Below are 21,192 nucleotides of genomic sequence, written 5' to 3'. Positions count from 1 at the left end.
TCTTCACACCCACCCACCCAACCCCACACCAAGATCTCTTAAGCCATTTTCATTCTCTCTTTATCTTCACCTCTGTCTTCATTGACTTCTCCTTTGTCTGTGAGTACGGTCTTACTTTTCTTCACATAAAATAAACTTCCTCTCAACTTCACCTGTAAAACATGGTATAAAAGACTTCTAATATTGGTATTAGAATCTGCTCCTATGTACAAGGGAATAAATGTTATTAGTCATACAATTATGAATATTACTTTAGCTACAGCACACAAGAAATTTAGCACAGCCTTTGGCATATAAAAGGCTTTGTAAACGCTGATTTTGCTTTATAATGTTGATTTAGTGGGTATTGTTTTTAATATTGCTTCTCCCAAGAGTGTCTTTCACCATCTTCCTGCCTCTTCTCTTTCACAACCCAGATCCTGGATCTCTCCCATTTGGTTTGTTCATCACTGACAAAATTACCACCATCTTTACTTTCTTTGCAGTATTAATCACAGAGGAAGTATTTCTTTGAAATTTCCTACTTTTGTATGATACATACATTTTTCTTGAAGAGAGGCCTCTTTTCCTATTTCAGCATCACGGCTAATAACTCTGTTCTTTAGTCCCTGGACTGTTCTGCACCTTTAGGCTTAGATGTTTCCTGAAGTACCTGACTCTTTCATCTTCTCTATTCTCTGCTTCTCAGTTTCCAAAAGGCTTTTATCATCACCTTAACAAGGATGCTCCTGAACTCTCCAGGCCGAAACCTCTGTGTTTCTAACTAATGTGGAATTCCATCATCCCCGCTCTTGTCTTTCAAGGATTTTCCTGTATCCCATGTCTTGCATGAAGACTTCACATGTGTCTGCAGAAGGCAGAAAGGATTCTCTTTCTACAGATTTTTTCCCCCACATTTTTTATTGGGGAATTATCGTTGTCTTTCTACAGAGTCTCATGGCCTATGCTTGTGCCATATATTACTTAAGCCCTTTCATGGTATCTACTTGTAGACAGAAGTTCTTCTGTTCTGGTTTGAGTATTTGGACATTACTTTATTTATTTACTTACTTATTTACTTGCAGTGATGGAGACTGAACCCAGGACCACCTTACACTTGCAAGGCGACACTCTGCCACTGAGTTATGCCCAACCCTTATTTATTTTATTTATGACAATAATTTGAGTTATCAAAGTATTTTTTGATGAATGATTAAAGCTCTTGTTCTTATAGTTATCAATGTTTTTGTTTTTTGGTGATACTGGGGATTGAACCCAGGGGTCTCTACTGTTGAGCTATATCCCTTTTTAAAAAAAAATATTTATTTTTTAGTTCTAGGTAGACACAATATCTTCATTTTATTTTTATGTGGTGCTGAGGATCCAACCCAGTGCCTCACACATGCTAGGCGAGCACTTTACCTCTGAGCCACAACCCCAGCCTTGGGATGTCATTTTAATGACATCTTTAGGAGGACGGGTGTGATATGCTCTGAAGTCATCTGTAAGGTTAAAAATAATGTGCATTCAAAATGATCCTTGAAAAGCTCCTTGCCCATAAAGTACAGTAAGCACTTGATGATTTTCATTGGGAACTACTTTTCCCTCTATGTTGGAACTTTTTTTTCATTGAGACCAGATTGAACAGGTGATCATGAAGTACCAGAATCTATTCACTTCGCAGACTAAGACATGCTCTCATGTGAGAATTGAGGCCAACTAGGGAATGATGGATTCTCTTCTCCTTCCTCACCTCACCTTAGGCCTGTATGTCGTCACTTGCTTGTAGTAGCTCTCCATGTGTGGTTCAAGGACTCCTGAAAGTCCCTGAAACTCTTTCAATGGTCCTAAAAGTCAAAATGACTTTCATAATGGTACTGATATGAGATCTGCCCTTTAATTCGTTCTTTCATGAAGGTACTTTTTCTAAGATTCAATGATGAATCCAAAAAATTCTAAAAAGTTCATTAAAATGCTTTCTTTGGGGCTGGGGTTGTGGCTCAGTGGTAAACACTTTCTTAACACATGTGAGGCACTGGGTTCAAACCTCAGCACCACATAAAATAAATAAATAAAATAAAGGTATTGTGTCCATCTACAACTTAAAAAATTAAAAAACCCCAAACCTTTCTGTGTCCAACTACATGTCTATGTGAGGCCAATTTTCTTATATACTTCAACCCAAACTATTCAAAAATAGACTGAATGCAGAAGCAAATATGAAGACCTAGCTGTCCTATTCCAGAAATGAGAGATTTTCAGAATTGCAGGACAAGGCCCTTCTCCCCCACTCCTGCCCCCCACTTCCTTTTCACCCTCTCTTCCTCCATCTTCTTTACTGAGGGTTAAATCCCGGAGTGTTCTACCATTTAGCTAGTTTCCTAGTCCTTTGTATTTATTTATTTTTACTTCTGAGATAGGATCTCACTAATTTGTTGAGACTGGCCTTGATCTTGCAATCCTCCTGCCTCATCCTCACAAAGAGGACTACAGGAGTGCCGCTGTACCCTGCAAGAAAATGCTCTTTTAAACTTTAAATGTTTTTTTTTTTCTTAAAAATGTTATTTATGTTAACGTGTTTTAGACTAATCATTATTTTTTTTAAAATGAACCAGTTAATAAATACTTTTAAAGTCCCAATTTTAATTTCTAATATGGAAAATACTGGTAGACTCAATTCGAAGTTTTTTGGGGGTTGTTGGTAATTTTTATAAGTATGAAGTAATCCTAAGTCTAAAACATTTGAGAACTGCTGCTCTTGGGGATAAGAGACACTGGAATGTGGAATGGTCACTAAATTGCCCACAATGTTAAAATTATTTCTGCCTCACACTTCACCTTCTAGCTCTCTCTCACATTCTTTCAGCAAAAATTTTGGAATTGTCTAATTAAATATGTGGTATGTGTACCCACCAATTTTTTTTTTTTTGTCTCTGCCAAAGTTGAAGAAGTAAAATCCTGGTCTCTTTCTGCTGTACTACACTGAAAAAAAAAAATAAGACAATCTCCATTTTTGCCATGGGGGTCATAAATAGCTTTTAAACTATTTAGGCTTTACTGTCCCAGATGATGATAAATTTCTTAAAAATCAATTATTTAAAAGTATAGGTTAACTAGTAACTCCAAGAAAAGTTTGTTGTTGTTGTTGTTTTTGTTTTATTAGATTACACAGATCATTCAGATGTAGTCCTAGTCAAGTTCTGAATAATTTAATAAGCTACTCTGAAATAAATACTATGTGTGTGGGATGGGAATGTGTACCTCAGGTCAGTGGTAGGACACTTGCCTAGCGTGTGGCATGGTTTTGATCTCCAGCAAAATACACACACACACACACACACACAAATAAATAAAAAGTAAGTAAAGACCATCTATGTATGTACATAATAAATTTGTGGGTATTTTGCTGCTCGGAAATCAGAAAGGATTGAGTTCATCAAATTGGGAAATCTTAGCAGATTAAAGTGGTTATATAACAACTAGGCCCGACATTTGGTTTAAGCTTTGTATTTTTTTATTCAGGGACAGTTGTAAAGAACAGTAATAAAAGAATCTTCCATTTCCTCTGTATTCCTTATCAAAATGATTTAACATGACCTGAAGTGAAAAATGCTTTATTTGTGTATTTTACTCCCCAGGAGACTGGGTAGCCCTGACGCATGTATGACACTTGAGGAAAAGGAGATCTTTCACTGCTGTTTTGAAACTGGGTTTTTGGACTGAAATAATGAGGGATTTAGTTCATGGAGAGAGGAAGGAAGGGGTGTGACATCACTTTGGTTTGTACCTTTATGATCCACTCTGTTGGGAGGGTCACTGTTGAATTCCTCTAATTCCCCAGTTGGCTCTGTGGAGAATTCATAAATGCTTTCTACTCATTTACTCATGAGTTTATATGATCTGGAAACTCATTCTAAGGTGCTAAATACCTTTGTCCAAGAAGGAAGTACAGGAAAGTGTTAGTAAAATCTCTCACCTATGTAGGAGAAGTGGCATTTTAGAGAATTGTGGTTTATTTAGTTGACATCATATTTTTAGAGGTTTTCCTTTAAAAAAGAAAATTACTAACAACAAAAGAATGTTCACCTTTTATTACCAAAAAGGAAAAAAAAAGATGTAAGATTATTCTGTGGTCTCTTTCAAAGTATACTGCTAAATGCTGCCCTCTGGAAAGAGTATTTAGTGAACTGGGTGGCACATAACTATAATTCTAGCAATGAGGAGGCTGAGGCAGGAGAATAGCAAGTTGAAGGCCAGCCTCAGCAACTTAGCAAGACACTGTCTTAACATTAAAAAACTGGGGGGGCGGGGGCGGTTTGCTGAGAATGTACCTCAGTGGTAGAACACCTCTGGGTTAAATCTCTGAAAGCACCAACATAAAAAAAATAAAAAATAAATTTTTAAAAAAAGATTATTTAAAGGAAAATCAACATACCTCATGGTAATGTTGGTGCGACAGGCCTTTAATTTCTGGATACGTTGGGTTTGGATGCTGTTTTTCTGAGTGTTCCTCTTGGATCCAGTGAGTGAAATGAGGCATCCCTGCAGAGTTCAAACAAAATTCAGGACAGGGCTCTGAGCTGATGCTTCTGGTGAACCAGCCAGCTTTGCACTGATACTTTTCCTAAGCCAAAAGATTGTTCGTGCACCTGCAAGTCCATTTGCCTGGCACTCAGTCTGAAGGGGTCTTGCTCCAAGGAAGGAGCTCTGTGGAGAATATAGCAAACATCACTCTGGAGTCTGAAAATCTTCCTTCTTCATTTAACCTATTCTATTGATTCCCCAAAGACTGCAGATTCCAAGATAAATAAAGCAATGCCTCTTTTGATGTAAATTGTAATAAGGTTAATAAGTAAAGATAGCAGACCAAGTACAGTCAAACTTCAGTACTGTCATATGTGAATAGAACCGGTGGCATCAAAATAGGAGCAAGTCATTAGTTCATCCAAAAAGTATTTACTAGATGTTGGATTTTATTTTATAACTTTATTTTGTTTATTTAGTTATTTATGTGGTGCTGGAGATCAACCCAGTACCTCACACTGCAAGACAAGTGCTCTATGACTGAGCCACAACCCCAGCCCAGATGTTAGCTATTTGAGGGTACAACCTCCACTCTTTTTTAAAACAGAAAAGAAATGACCTGTTACCTGTCCCTTCTTATGCCCAATCGTACCGCACTATGGAATCAAAACAAATAAAATAATTTTCTGAAAGCTAAGGAATCTCTCTCTAAGATTATGCCTGCTCAGAGATTTCCCTGAGAAAATGGTCTGGAAACCCTCAAAAATTTTTGAGTAGATATGCTGTCAGGGAGGGGCTGAGGCTGGGGCACTTAACCTGGAATGGGTGAGGGCCTGGGTTTGATCCCTCAGCACCACAAAGCAAAAAAAAAAAAAAAATACTGTCAGTTAGGGAAGTGTTATTTTATGTACAGCTGCTGTTGGAGGACCAGTCTTTGGAACAATTCTTTCTAATTCCTGGCCCTCACCTGAGGCCTAAGATTGAATGTAAAATCGGATTGTATTTTAGGGTAAAGCAAACTGAAGTCAACACTATTTTTATTTCTCCCTTTTCCTCCCCCAAGTAACAATAATTAAAAAACAAACAAAATACATCCCTTCTGTGAAGGCTGCCACAGTGGCCACAGAAATGGCATAGTCCCCACTGTTAGCTACTATTGTGTCAATGGTTTACTACTCCATCAGAAGAAGCTAGCCCATTGGGCATTTGTCCCATCCATATTTGGGCTACTACATCAGAACCAGCAAACCTTGACCATGGGGTCTCTCCAGGGTGTGTTGGAGAGCATATTGAAAATGAGACCATTATGAAAGCAGAAAAGAATAAAGTTTTAAAGTAAGAATTATTTGAAATACTTGAAAATCAAGACTGCTTTTCTCTTGCCATAATTTTGAGCTAAGATATGGGAGTTTAGGAAAACCAATTCTATGTTCTTTTTACGCGTGTGCTTCCTTGTTTACACCTGTGGAGGAAAATTCTACAAAGTGTACCTGAAGTTCTGTTTTAAGTGTGTTCATTTTGTTGCCCATTCAGAAAGCACTGGGTTGAGCCCTGGGGCAACAGAAATGACTGGCACTGGGACTATGGGAGCTATCATATAAAAGTAGGCCATAAAGGACACTAAATTGTATTATGAGTGGTCCTGTGAGGAAGATTTAAAAGTCAGGATGTATTTTCTGTGGGAAAAAAAAATACATTAAAGTTAAATTCTCAGGCTACCAACCAAAAGCTGAGTTTTACCTTTGATTTGACTAAAAATATATAACATGGAATTAAAAATATTTTCATATTAGATAAAGGCCAAGCTTATTGGTTGTTGGGGTTCTGTGGTAGAACCAATGTCATCTGCCTCTAGACTTTCAATCCAGCTAATGAAGGAGGTTGGCTATGACTTGCATTTTGTGGAATGGGACAGATTTTATTACAAAGGAAGAAAGAATTCCAGTGAACCACTTGGATTTTGGGACGGTTAAGGGCTGTGTAACATGAGGCAATACTGCCAAGGTAAACTAGGTTTATGGACTATGTATAGAATCTTGCCAAGATGGCATCTCTCCTCTGGCACTTTTTCTTGCTCCCTGTGAAATCTTAGGCAAAGGAAAAGGTTTTATGAGTGAGATTTTTGAAGTTTTGAGAGCTAGGTATTTATGCCATAGGAGTATGGTGCAAGATATAAAAGTGATTTTAGCTGACTTAAGAGAACCCATCAGTTATGTATTTATTAGGATACATGTTGCTCAAAGTGAGATAATGGATGAATTGTATTTTTGTGTTCACATTTGGCTTATTTATGTAGTAGAAATCAGCTTTGGTTGATCTTAGCATTTTAGTGAGTAGCCATGATAACGAAACATTATCTTGCTTAACTGAACTACCGTGGTTATGCTTCTAACTTAGACACTTTCTGTTCAGTCCCAGAAATCCTGGATCGAAGGAGTGTTTGACAAGAGAGAATGCAACAAAATCATACCCAGTTCAAAAGACCCTCACAGGTATACTTTTTAATTAAAGTTTTCTTTTTAAAACAATTTGACTAGCAAGACCGTTTGTAGACATTTAGAAATACCTCTTGTCAGAAGATCTGGTAATATCTATAAAGTTAGCATTAATTAATTTTAATGAGTGTTTGTTTTTTTCCCTTTATAAAAGAACTGCATGATTATTGTAGAAAATCTGCTAAGAAAAGGGACCTTGTCAATTTTGTGCCTCACTTCAGCCCCAGTGCCTATGACAGTCCCTGTCCCAAATGAGGCTCCTTATAAGAGCCTGATCATTGAATTAATGAAGTGTAAAGAAGAAAGAAGTTAAACACAGTGATATCACTGTTCATATTGTAATGGATTTTTTTCTTTCTCTTTTTTGTTTGGTAATGGAGATTGAGCCCATGGGCGCTTAACCACTTTATATTTTTAATGTAAACCCTTATATTTTTAAGTTTGAGACGGAATCTTGCTAAAGCTGGCCTTGAACTTAAATCCTCCTGTCTCAGCCTCCTGAGCTGCTGGGATTATAGGCATGCCCCAACATGCCCAGCTGTGGTGGATTTTATTCTACTTGCTCTTGTTCCTCTTAATGGGGGAGATAGATGTTATAGGAAAATAATATATCCATTCCATCAAATTTGGATAAATAATTTATAATATTTGGATATTAAATGTTCAAAATATTGTGAATATTCTTCATCCTCAACTGAATTATCTGTGACTATTTTGGACCTATCAGGATACTGTACTTAGATTATATGAACAGGTAATTTCAGTTCTATTTTCCTCCCATAGGTTTTCTGTTTGAACAAAAATGGTCAGTAGAACAGAGTGATTTGAGTTTGACTACTTTGTGTTCTTGACAGCCCTCTGGAAACTCCACTTGCAGAACAAAGTTCAATAAGGCAGCCTGTGAAAGATAGGGGAAGAAATGGATATGGAAAATTCCCCAGGGCAATCAGATCCATGGAATTAAGATTGGCTATCTTTGCCCTTGGGGCAAAAACTAAAAGGAAAATAGAAGAGTCACATTTTAATTAGGGGAGCCACTCTATACTTAGGTTCTTTGAGCCATTGGCCTTAAATTCATTAGAGTGTAGAAATCATAGCTGTGTGCTTAGGAACATGTTGAGGTTCTTGAAATTCTTTTTCTTTGGGGATGACTAAAATAGTGTTCCTTGCCTTTGTTAAACATTGACCAGTTCCACCCTCATCAAATTACCTGCCCTCTATAAGCCCCGTGATTGGAAATTCTCATTTTACTTGTTTACAAAATGTTTATAGATGCCAAGGCAACCTTGTTTTTCTCCTTCGTCTTTTATGATGTCTTGTAATATTATGTGGCTGCAGTGGAAAGCAGACTAAGTTCCAAGTGGGTCATTTTGCTTCTGAAAATGGAAAATCAACTTCATGATCACCTTGAACTTCACAAAAAGTGATAAAATTGCTAAATCAGTTAGACTGAGAACATCAGTGGGAGTCAAAGGTATAGCTCAGTGGTAGGGCACAAATGTAGGAGGCATGAGGCCCTGGATTCAATCCTCAACATGAAAAAAAACAAAAACAAAAACAATGATCATGATTCCATGAATGATCTAAGACCTGATATGCTTTATGCAGAAGAGAGCTAACTCCATCTTTGTGAGATTATAAAAAGTTACTGGATGGCAAAGGCTTTTTTCTTAGATACTAGTAAGATTATCTAAATTGTAGCTTTTATGTAATTTTCTTCATTATAATGGAAAAAATTGGCAGTATTTCATTATTATAAATTTCAATAAAATTTATCTTTGATTCTTTCTTATTTTTACTTCCTAATGAGAACCAACCTGATAGACTCAGTTATAACATCTTTTTCCTCTTCCTTCTCAACATGCTGTAGAGGTAAAACTTCTAAGCACAGACATTCCCTGAAGGCAAGGACAGGAAGACATGAAAAGCTTGAATATGAGTTTCGGAATTACAGAATGACCCTTATTCTATGAACATTGCCTTTGTTTCTATTATTTTAATTTGAGTTTCCTGTTAAAACTTCTTTACACTGAAAATATGATCTTTGATGACCACAGTGCTAACCCCCAAATCCACAGGTTCTTCTGAATCATAAAAGGAAAGATTAACAAGGATAAAGATCATAATTATGCCAACTGCCTTCCAAATTGTTTTATAAATTTAATAAAATACCTATCAAAATCCTAAAAAGGCTGGATGTGGTGGCTCATGCCTGTGATCTCAGTGACCCAAGAGTCTGAGGCAGAAGGATGGCAAGTTCCAGGCTAGCCCCAGCAACTTTGCAAGACTCTGTCTCAAAATAAAAAGGGTTGAGGATGTATCTCAGTGGTAAAGCATCCCTAGATTTGTTCTCCAGTATCCTTCCCTCTAAAATATTCTAAAAATATATTTTTTTTCAGGAAACTTGACAACAATTCAAAATTCATATGAATGTATAAAAGTGTCCAGAAAAGTAAAATAATTTTTAATATTTTGTTTTGGGAACCTAGGGTTGAACTGGGCATTTCACATGCTAAACATGTACTCTAGTCTAGGAAAGTAAGATAACTTTTTAAAAACAAGACTGTAGCATTGAGGGCTTTCCATATCCAGGGTCAAGATACATTGAAAAGCCAGGTGAGGTGGCGCCTGTAATCCCAGCAACTTGGGAGGCTGAAGCAGGAGAATCAAGAGTTCAAAGCCAGCCTCAGCAAAAGTGAGGTCTTAAATAACCGACTGAGACTCTGTCTCTAAATAAAATACAAAATTGGGCTGCGGATGTGGCTCAGTGGTTGAGTGCCCCTGAGTTCAACCCTTGGTTACACCCCCTCAAAAAAGATATTGAAAAGCATAATAGTGAAAACATTTCTTCTTGCACATGCAATGATGTATTGGATGCGTGCCTGACAAGTAATGAGCTTGCCAAGCTCAAATAATCATTTTAATTAATTTATAGGGCAGATGCTATTTCCAACTGTGAAAACTGGGACTTAGAGGAATCACTAAATCAATGAGATTTAAGTCTAGCATATTGGTTTCAAACTCCAAAATGTTTTAATAATTATATCATTGTTGTTACAGTATATGTAGTAAATGACATATGAAAAATACATGGTATAGGAATACTCAGCAAATCTTGATTACCAGACTATGGAAAATAATGGGTATTGACTATATAATCATTAGGTATATTTTTAAATACAAAAGTAAACTAATAGATGTTTGGTTTCTTTCATTTAGATGTACTCCAGGCTGCCAAGTTTGCCAGAATTTAATCAGGTAAGATTTGTATAAATAAGCTTCTTTTTAACTTTAAGGCATGTGTTTATGACTCAATAGGATAGTTTCCTTGCATCTTGAATGGACTCAGTACAAAGTCTATGCTATTTGCTTTTCCAAGGAAGGTTTTAAAAATGAGATTTTTTTTGATGGTGAGTGATTGTTTGAATGTAATTGATTATTTGAATTACTTGAGACATTTACCTACATAACTGAAGGTCTTTGACAAGAGTTGCTGCCAATTGAAACATGGAAAACATTAAAATTTTATCTTAATATTATCTTGTGCTTGGATAAAATAATATGCATCATGTGCTTGATCCATGGCTTGCAAGTAAGTTTTATGCATACCAAGCTCTATGGGAAAAAACATCTGTACTTATTGAAATTCACAGTGCAATACAAATTTTAACAATGATGTATACTTTAAACTATGTGTTATTAACTGATTTTACCTTCCTTTTTAAAAATATTTTAGGTGATTTTTGGTGACCAATTTTACCTTTCCTTATTCTTCTTTCTTTTTTAATATTTCTGGTAATTTTTATTTTTTTTAAATTTTTGTTTGTTCTTTTTAGTTATATATGACAGTCGAATCTATTTTGATATTTTATACAAACATGGAATGTATCTTATTCCAATTAGGATCCCGGTCTTGTGGATGTACATGATGTTGAGAGTCACTGTTGTGTATTAGCATATGTACATAGGAGAGTTATGTCAAATTCATTCTACTGTTACTTTTTTTTTAGTAGAGAGAAATAAAATTACCTTAATTCTGATTATATCCTTAGATTTACATTAAGAATTGGATAATGAAAAATAAATTTTTATAAAATAGAGTCCTCAGTTTAGCAAGTCAGATGAAAAGGAAAATAATATGCACAAAATTTTAGAGTGTTTGAGAAACACCTACTAAACTCTATAGCACCAGATAAGCATTGGTTATTGTGGTTGTAATATTATACTTAATGACTGATTGATTTGACTGAATTTGGAAAATACTCTGGCACTTTTTTTTTTTGTATCCAGGAAGGACTTTGATGTCTTTAGCCACATATGAAGTACTTTCCAGGTGGATTAATATCTGTAATTATGTGTTGATTCCGTCTGTCTGCATTGGTTTTAGTTGCTCATAAGAATCTTTGCAAGAGCTACACACAACATCTTAAAATCATACAATATATTCTCTTCTCTCACAATTCTCCCTCACTTTTTTTTTTACCCCCTAGTAGTGGGAATTGAACCTCAATACCTTGCATGTGCCAGGCAAGCACTCTACCGATGACACTGAACTGAGCTACATCACTGGCCTTTTTATTTTATTTTGAGACATGATATCTCTGCCCAGGCTGGATTGAAACTTGTGATCCTCCTGAATCAGTCTGCTGAGTTTCTGGGATTATAGGAATGTACCAGCACACCAGGATCTCACAATATACACTCTAGAACATTGGTCATTAAATTGGGATGTATAAACTCCACAGAATTAAAAAAAAAATACATTGAGGGATCCTGAAGAGAGACTGGTATTTGTATTTCTGTTTTTAAATCTAAAAAATAATTAAAATTTACTATTATATTTTTCAACATGCTGTAGAGGTAAAACTTCTAAGCACAGACATTCCCTGAAAGCTAGGACAGGAAGACATGAAAAGCCTGAATATGAGTTTCTGAATTAATTACAGAATTTTAGAGTGTTTGAGAAACACCTAGTAAACTCTACAGCACAATTTTCAATTTCACATAGTTCAAAACTAAAGTTTAAGAAGATTTATAGTGAAAAATGTTCATCTTATTCTTGCTCTAGGGTGGAGGCAGAGTTTTTAGTACACACATAGCAAAAATAAATGTGTTAAATTTTTCTTTATTCCTCTGTTTTCCACAGACACTAAGACATAGTAGAGGATACTCCCTGTGTGCTTTGTTGAATGCTTCCATACACCTTAAAATGCTTTCTGTAACAGGATAGAGAGAGCTCTGGATGCCCCATGAATTACATGTTTGATTTTCCATTGATGAATGTTTAGGTTATCTAATTATTTGCAATCTTTTGCAATTGTGAACTGAACAATAATGAATAACCTGGGGCATTTGTAATTTCACTTATGTCTTGACTAATTTATTATGTAGATTAACATTAATACACACTATAATTTATACATAAATATACAGCTATTGGGGTGCATTCTCAAATGATTTTTGGTGTTGATAAAGTGGTCTTTACACGTTTTACTGGGTATGTATCATTAAGTTTTGGGGAGTATGTACATCCTAGCTCTTTCTTAATGATTTTGAAGTATAGAGTTCAGTAGTGTTTAGTACATTCCTACTGTTGTGTAATGGATCTCCAGAACTTTTAAAAAATTATTATTATTTTTATTTGTTCTACTTTGTTGTACATGACAGCAGAATGCATTTCAATTCATCATATGCAAATGGAGAGCAACATTTCAGTTCTCTGGTTGTACAAGGTCACACCATCTGTGCAATCATACATGTACCTAGGGTAATGATGTCCATCTCATTCCACCATCTTTCCTACCCCCATAATTCCTCCCAGCCTTCCCCTTTGCTCAATCCAAAGTTCCTCCATTGTTCCCATCTGCCCTCCCCCATCATAGATCAGCATTCACTAATCAGAGAAAACATTTGGCCTTTAGTTTTTGGGGGATTGGCTTACTCTGCTTAGCATAATATTCTCCAGCTCCATCCATTTACCTGCAAATGCCATAATCTAATTCTCTTTTAATGCTGAGTAATATCCAGAATTTTTTCATCTTGTAACACTGAAACCCTATCCACTACGTGTCTCTCCATTGCCTTTTTCCGCAGCCACTGTAACCACTATTTTACTTTCAGTCTCTATAAATTTGACTCCTTTAAATATCTCATATAAGTGGAATCACATCACATTTGTCTTTTCTGGCTTATTGAATTACCATAATGTCTTCAAGTTTCACCTATGATTTAGCATATATCAGAATTTCCTTCCTTTTAAAGGTTAAATCATATTCCATTGTATGTATACGCATTTTGTTTATCCATTCATCCAAGATAGATATTTGTGTTATATCCACCTCTTGGCTATTGTGAATAATGCCTCTATGTACATAAATATGCAAGAGATTTTTAACATTTTAGAAAAACATTCCCTAAAATGATACTTATGTCTAATCAAAGGAGAGAACCAAGGAGGGTATTTCTAAATTTAGAAGACAATCCAATGTAATGTATATTAGTCTAATATAAATATTAATGTAAACTTGTAAGGCTTATTAACATATGGCATCTGTATATTACTCTGGGAAAATGTAGAAACATTGCATTGATTTTCTATGCTAAAGTCATTTATTTTCTGGAATGTAGGTGTTGCTGTGGCCGATTGATCCAAGACCATCATGGGATAGATTATGCCTGGACTTGCTCGGCTGTCAAGGGTAATGAAAGTGAACAGTGGTCTGTTGAAAAACAAACAATGAAAAGCCCGACAGATACCTTTGGCACTATTAATTTCCAAGATGGAGAACACACCTACCACTCTAAGGTTTGCTAAAAAGATTAATCTTGACTCATACTGTCAGAGGTTTCAGTCCACGGTCACTTGGCCTTGTTGCTTTGGGCCTGTGGTAGCACTGGACATCATGGCAGGAACACATGACAGAAGAGGTCTGTTCACCTCATGGAGGCTAGGAAGCAGAGAGAGAGAGAGATGAGAAGGGCCTGGGGTCTCAACATTCCTCTCAAGGACATGCCCCCAATGAATGACCACTAGGACCCACCTCTGAGAAGGCCTCCCTAATAGTACCTTAGGATGGCAGCCAAACTTTTAACATGTGGGCCTGTGGAGACACATCTTAACCACAACACATAGTATTGACAGGCTAGCCATCCTTCAGGTCCTTTCTCTTGAGCATGTGAATTCCCTGTTGTTTGAATCACAGGCAGTTTTCCCAGGTAAGCCCACTTCAGGAAAGCTGTGCATCAGCTGTACCCTGGAGTGTGACCAGCAGGTGGATGGATTTGAAACAAAAGTTCATCCTCGTGAATACAGTTTTTTTCTTTTCTTTTTTTTTTCCCAGTCCTGGAGATTGAACTCAGGTGTGCTCTACCACTGAGCTACATCTGCAGCCCTTTCAATTTTATTTTGAGACAGTCTCTCTCTGCCCAGGCTGGCCTTGAACTTATGATCCTCCTGCCTCAGTCTCCCAGTTTCTGGGATTATAGATGTGTGCGACCATGCCCATCTTTCTAGTATTTTATTTTTTCCATATTTTTTTTTGGTGCATTATAGCTGTACTTAATGGTGAGATTCATTGTTACATTTCTGTACATGCACATAATATAGCCATGTAGTTTGGCTAATTTTTGTTATTTTAATATGGCAGCTGTGTCCTAACTTGTAAATTAAATCATGATTATTCTTGGATTCTTTCAATTACATTGGTGATAGCTTTCCTATCCCAACATTCAGAAATTCAAAATTTTAATAATGAAATAAGGGATGGTGTATTATGAATTTCAAAGATGAATAGCTACCATTTGCTGGGTGCAGTGGCACACATCTGTAATCCCAGCAGCCTTGGTGGCTGAGGCAGGAGGATGGATAGTTCAAAGCCAGCCTCAGCAACTTAGCTAGTCCCCAAGCATATCAGTGACACCCTGTCTCAAAATAAAAAATAAACATGGCTCAGCTGTGGCTGGGTTCAATCCCCAGTTCTCCCCCATCTTGTCCCAATTTCTACCATTCTGGAGGATAGTGTGAGATCCCTACCTGCAGGTATGATTTCTACCTGTGGTTCTTCTGGGTTTCTTATTGCTCTAATTTCATTCTATAAATCTGCTTTTTGGACATATACTTGAGGGAGGCAAGCCCATCTCAACATTATAGTATTTGAATGGCTTGTATGTGGCTACATCGTCCTGGACAAAGAAGGCCAGTTGCGCCATGTAAATCTTAGGCAAAATACAAAATGATCCGGAAGCTACTTGCTGGTTTGGATTTCCCTCATCTTTTATTTTGCTTGCATTGACTATTCAGAGATGATTGTTCTGTGAAAAGAATTTGTTTTGGAAAAGAAAATGTTTTTAGAAGGACATGCTGAATAAAGGAAATGATTGGAAGGTTAAAAACTTCATAATAAGTTTCTTGTAAGTGCTTCTGAATCTTTTGTTATGTGAATATATGAAGAGGTCCAGTGGATGTAAAGCCACAGCCTTTATGAAGTCACATTTCACCTACTTCTCGCAGCTTTCTGTTACCAGGTTTGCTGAGGTGGTGATTTTGGCTAGTTGTTTGAAGTGTTTCTGCCTCCCCTCAGGCCTTCTGGAGGACAGTGGGGGCCAAGCCTCTAGCCAGAGGAAACTTTCCTACAGTGACTTAGAATTCCCAGAAGGAACTTAAAGGGGGTGTGGGATCTTTTAAAAGTAAATATTTCCAATATGTGAGGATGAACTTTAAGAGAGATTGTAGACACTTCCTTGCAGGTTTTGGCCATTTTGATCTCCCTGCTGTGTGCTCATTGTTTCCATGCCTGGTATGTATTTTTCACTGTTTTCTGTTCATGGATATGTGTCTGTCTTCCAGTACATTAGAACTTCTTATGATACCAAACCGGATCATCTATTACATTTAATGTTGAAAGAGTGGAAGATGGAGTTGCCCAAGCTTGTCATCTCTGTCCATGGGGGTCTCCAGAACTTTAAGATGTCCTCTAAGCTTAAAGAGATCTTCAGCCAGGGTTTGGTCAAAGCTGCAGAGACAACAGGAGCATGGATAATAACGGAAGGCATCAACATGGGTAAAGCACGTGTTCGTCTTTCTGTCTCTCTTCTCTCCCTCCCCCGCTTTCCTTCCTTCTTCTTCCTTCCCTCCCTTCTTTTCTCCTCTTTTTCCTTCCTTCCTCCTTCCCTCTCTCCCTGTCCTTTCTCACTGTGCAGCAGGCATTATGGCATCTAATCTCAGGTCTGCAGTGCTCCCAGGACATGTGGTGATGTGAAAGGGAAAGATAAAAACTTGTGACTGGGGCTGGGGATGTGGCTCAAGTGGTAGCGGCCCCATGCATGCATGTGGCCTGGGTTCGATCCCCAGCACCATATACAAACAAAGATGTTGTGTCCACTGAAAACTAAAAAAAAAACCCAAATATTAAAAAAATTCTCTCTCTCTCTTTTAAAAACAAAACAAAACAAAACAAAACAAAAAACTTGTGACTGGAAAATAAGCCCAGAAAAATGACAGACTTTTCCTAGAATGTTTTTATCATTGTCAAAATATGCTATTTTAATGTAACTTCAAGTAAACTTCTGGCAAAAAAAGTAGTCTTTCTTGAACTTAAGTCTCTTAAACCAAAACTCTTGAGACCAAGGGTTCTCTGTAATAGTAGGGTTCATTGAGCTATTCCAGATGTTAGCCAGAAGAGGAGCTGGTCCTGGGACAATTTCTACAACTACCAGCAGCAGGACCAGCACAGTTGGAAATGTGTCCACTGGATACAAGAGTCAAGAGCATTTTTATAATGAAAATTTGGGGAAGGAAAGCATAAATTGTTCATGTTGAATTCACATTGGTAATATATAAGAGGGGTGGGATAATATGAAGGAGAGAAGAACAGTTTACAGAATACCATTGTTCCTGGTTGGGTTGGGGTTAATAGTCTGGAAATTTCATTTGTAAGCATCATGTGGTGACCCCTGATCAGCCACCTGGAGTTTTGAGTCAAGGTTTCAACATACATTCAGGAATGTGAAACAGCCTTTTGTTCCTTTCAGCCTATAGCTGTTAACAGATTAATTTCTCTTATCTCTCCCCACTTCTGTCCTCTGGTCCTTGTAACTAAATTTAGGACATCTTTTAGTCCGGTGTGGTGGTGCATGCCTTTAATGGTAAGTGACTCAGAAAGCTGGGGCAGGAGAATTGCAAGTTCGAGGCTTGGGCAACTTAGCAAGACTGTCTCAGAACAAAAAATAAAAAGGACTGACAGTGCAGCTCAGTGCTAAATTGTCCCTGGGTTCAATCCCCAGTACTCCACCATCAACAACAACAAAAAAGGACGTCACAGAAGTTTTCTTTTATCAAGGCTGTTGTGAGATTAATAGGAACATCAAACCCATACATATGTGTAGTGTGTGTTGCCTACATAGTAGCTAAACTCAGTCATTGTCAAGTTCTTAGATATTGGAAACAAATGATATGCATAAACATTGCATTGATTATTTGGGGAATGAGTAGACAATTACTTTTTTTTTAATGACACGATTGTCAATACACTGTCTATATCATTGACTTATGTTTAATTAAATTTTTTAATTATTATTATTTTTGCAGTTCTGGGGATTGGACCCAGTGATGCTCTTTTACTGAGCTGTATCCCTGGCCCTTTTATTTTTCACTTTGAGGGTCTTGCCCAGGCCAGTCTCAAATTTGCCATCTTCCTACCTCGGCCTCTAGAGTTGCTGGGGTTATGGGCATGTGCTAACACCCCTGGCTAATTGACTTTTTTTTTTTTTTTTGTACCACAGATATAACCCAGGGGTGCTTAACCACTGAGCAACATCCCCTTTCTCTTTTTATTTTTCATTTTGAGATAGGATCCCGTTAAGTTGCTGAGGCTGGCTTTGAATTTGCCATTCTCCCACCTCAGCCCCCTGAGTCTCAGTGCAACCTGACATTCAGGAACCTCATATAGTGGCCTTTGAACCTTATTCCTTTGCATCAGTTTATGAACATCCTGCACATAAGAATCCTCTGGGAACTTAAAACAAACAAACAAAAAAACCCAGAAATAAAAAAAAAACAGATGCACATGCTCTTCCTCAGATGAATTTGCAGCTTCCAAGGGTCTAGCTTCTGAAGTGAATCTAATGTGCAGCCAGGCTTGAGAACAAGTGACTCCCCCAACCCTCATCTCTTACTGATCTATTGCTAACAGATGGCTTTCGATCTCTCTTTACTCTTCTCTCTTCTGAATCCAAAGTCTCTGATTAAATCATGCCCATCTTTTAGGGCTGACACAAGATGTCAACACATTCATGAAGCAGCATCTGATGTCTCAACTAGAGCTATTTACTTTTATCTCTTAATTCCTATAGCAGTAACTACCTGCAGCCTGTGTCTGTTTGTTTCACACATTAGCATGAGTCTGTGTAGTAGCTCTCTGCCCTGTGGTGCACCAGAGGCCAGCCTACACCTTTGTCTAAGTAATTATCAACATGTGCTGATTTAACAATTTCTTTTGACTGAAGAGGAATGAAGGAAGCAAATGATAAACAAATTAGCAACAAATGACCACAAAAACCCATAAAAAGCAAAATGAAACAAGGGATTTGGCCTGTCACTAATAGGAACCTGATAGTTTGTCTCGTATATTTTATAGATGATTATTGTTTCACATTTTGACATAAACTGAAGCTGGCAGAGTTCTAAGTCTATTGTATGGTACTTATTTTATTTCCTGTAAAAAAAGAGAGTGGGGAGGGGATCTTTTAGAGAGCTCAGAAAAAGGTCAACTTGGAAAAGACAATTTTTTTGTTAAATAACTGCATTACAGGTTTCATTTTACTTATTGCTTTTTAGAAAAGAAAATTTAGGTGAGGGTCACCAAACCTAAAGAAAAGCATAGACAGTAGTGGGAAGATGATTTAAGTAGATTATATGAACAAGAGAGATGATGGGAAATGAGGAAGACTTGCAACTCCTCTAAATAACCATCAGTCTGATTCAACCAGAGCTCCTAAACAGATCTCAGGTCCTACCCCAGACTCACAGAATCAGAATCTGCATTTGAACAACACCTTGGATGATTCTTGCACATTTAAATTTTTCTTTTGCACATTTAAATTTGAGAAGCTCTGCTTATGAATGCCTGTCTATCTTGAGACGCTTCTGAACTAAAACTGAACATTTTTTTGGCACGGCTATTTGACAATTACTGAGTTGAATGCCACCAGCCTTCAAGATCTACTAGGTCTAGAACATTTGGATAGGTGTGGATGAAAGACAAGCAGTGTGGCCCTAGGTGAGGGACACAGGTGGGCTGTGACAGCAGACAAAAGGCAACTGATTAGAATTTGATGCTGGCAGGGTTAAAAAGAAAGTTTGAGGAAGAGGAAAGGGAGGATGAATTCTGTTTTGAACTGAGGGCCCCTTTAAGGCTTGGATGAGGATACAGCCCATGGATTGGTCTTCAGCAAGGCAGCGGTGGCACTTCATCATGAGAATCACAGAAAGAGATCAACGCAAGTGTAGAGAGAAGTGATAAGGTCACTGGCTGCAGTGTGTGCCATGTGGCAGGGTTCAGGGACAGTAAGGGAGACTGGAGCCAGATTGGGTGCTGTGCTCGTGGCCTGGCATTATTCTCTGTGTGGCAGAGGGCTCTTGAAGGGTTTTGAACCAGAGAATGGATAGGGGAATGATATGGTCAGATTGAATTTTGCAGAGACTCTCAACAGAGTATTTGCATTAGGATAGCAGGTGGGTTTCTTAAAACACCACCACCACCCAAAATAACTGTACAGTATTGCTACCCTAAACCAGGCCAAACTTCTGGAATAAAAATCTCTATTGGGATGGATAGCTTTACAGTTGATATACAAGTTTTCCTGAAGTTCAGAACCCAGGTTCTACAGATGAATCTGGCAGAGTTTTAATGGATTGGGGGAGAAGATGCCAGAGATAAGAAAGTGATTTAGGTGCTCTGCATCAGATCCATGAAATATGAAGGTGTCTTTCTTAGTCTGTTTGTGCTGTTATTTTTTTTTTAAAGAGAGAGAATTTTTTAATATTTATTTTTTAGTTTTCGGCAGACACAACATCTTTGTTTGTATGTGGTGCTGAGGATCGAACCCAGGCCACACGCATGCCAGGCGAGCGCGCTACCGCTTGAGCCACATCCCCAGCCCTGTTTGTGCTGTTATAACAGAACACTGACACTAGTAATTTATAAAGAACAGAGCTTATTCTCTTACTTTTTTGGCTGGGAAGTTCAAGATCAAGGGACCAACATCTGATGTGGATTCTCTGGCTGTTTCCTGACTGTTGAAAGGTGGAAGGGCAAGAGAGAACAAACCCATACTCAGAAACCCCTTTTATGTATCATAAATCCATTTATGAGGATGAAACCCTCATGACCTAAACAATTCCTCAAAGTCCCCATTTCAGACACTGTTGCATTGAGGACTAAATTTCCATTGCATAAATTTTAAAAGGGACACATTCAAACCATATCAGCAGGTTTTTTCCTCTCTGTGCTAATGACATATGTAAAGTCATTAGCATACATAAGGAAGACTGTCTTAAGATGCAGTGTTGTAACTAAAGGTCAGAGTCAAAGTCAAAGGACTACTTATTGAATGATTCCAACTATGTGACCATCTGGAAAAGGCAACTATGGAAAGAAAGATCAGTAGAAAGAAGATCAGTGATGTCTAGGGCTTAGCAGAGAGGAGGGATGAATATTCAATGCACAGAAAAATTTCAGGGCAGGAAAAATATTCTGTATGATACTACAGTGGTAAATAGGTGTCATTATACATTTGTCAAAACTCATAGAATATATGACCCCAAGAATGAACCCCAATGTAAACTATACCTCTGGTTAGTAATTGATTATAACAAAATGTACCACTCTAGTGGGGGTTGTTAGTGGGAGAAGTTATGTTTGTGAGACGGCAGTGGGCATAGGGGAATTTCTGTACTTTGTGTTCAAACTAAAACTGCTTTAAAAATAAAGACTATTTATTTTAAAGAGTCAGATTATCTAAATTGGAATCTTAGCTCTACAAATTGCCAGCTCTATAACCTTGGGCAAATTATTTGACCTCTCTGTGCCACCATTTTTGTCTATAAAATGGACTAAAAAAAATCCTAACATGTAAATACTTGTAAAGTAGTTAATACTTGCTGAAATCTTATGTTCTAGAAAGGGGTGGCTACTAT

The 21,192-nt window shown here is 37.4% G+C and overlaps 1 protein-coding gene across 8 annotated transcripts in view; it reads left to right on the top strand.

Annotated features, from left to right (window-relative positions):
* Positions 1-21,192, top strand: part of Trpm6 (transient receptor potential cation channel subfamily M member 6) — a 169,044-nt gene that overhangs the window by 51,443 nt on the left and 96,409 nt on the right. For 5 of the 8 annotated variants that reach the window (XR_007349047.1, XM_048806915.1, XM_048806914.1 and 2 more), the window contains exons 2-5: positions 6,916-6,995; positions 10,218-10,256; positions 13,626-13,803; positions 15,844-16,057. Coding sequence is in view for 7 of the 8 variants with exons in the window: in XM_048806915.1 (XP_048662872.1) it covers positions 6,916-6,995; positions 10,218-10,256; positions 13,626-13,803; positions 15,844-16,057 (511 nt within the window). In the remaining variant the exon portion in view is untranslated. Of the gene's footprint in view, positions 1-6,915; positions 6,996-10,217; positions 10,257-13,625; positions 13,804-15,843; positions 16,058-21,192 lie in introns of those variants that run through there. The other 3 variants (XM_048806918.1, XM_048806919.1, XM_048806917.1) reach the window with 3 other exon arrangements.

Source organism: Marmota marmota, unplaced genomic scaffold (assembly GCF_001458135.2).
Source record: "Marmota marmota marmota unplaced genomic scaffold, marMar, whole genome shotgun sequence".
In the NCBI taxonomy this organism is placed as follows: Eukaryota; Metazoa; Chordata; class Mammalia; order Rodentia; family Sciuridae; genus Marmota; species Marmota marmota.
This window is presented reverse-complemented; position numbering and strand designations above follow the sequence as displayed.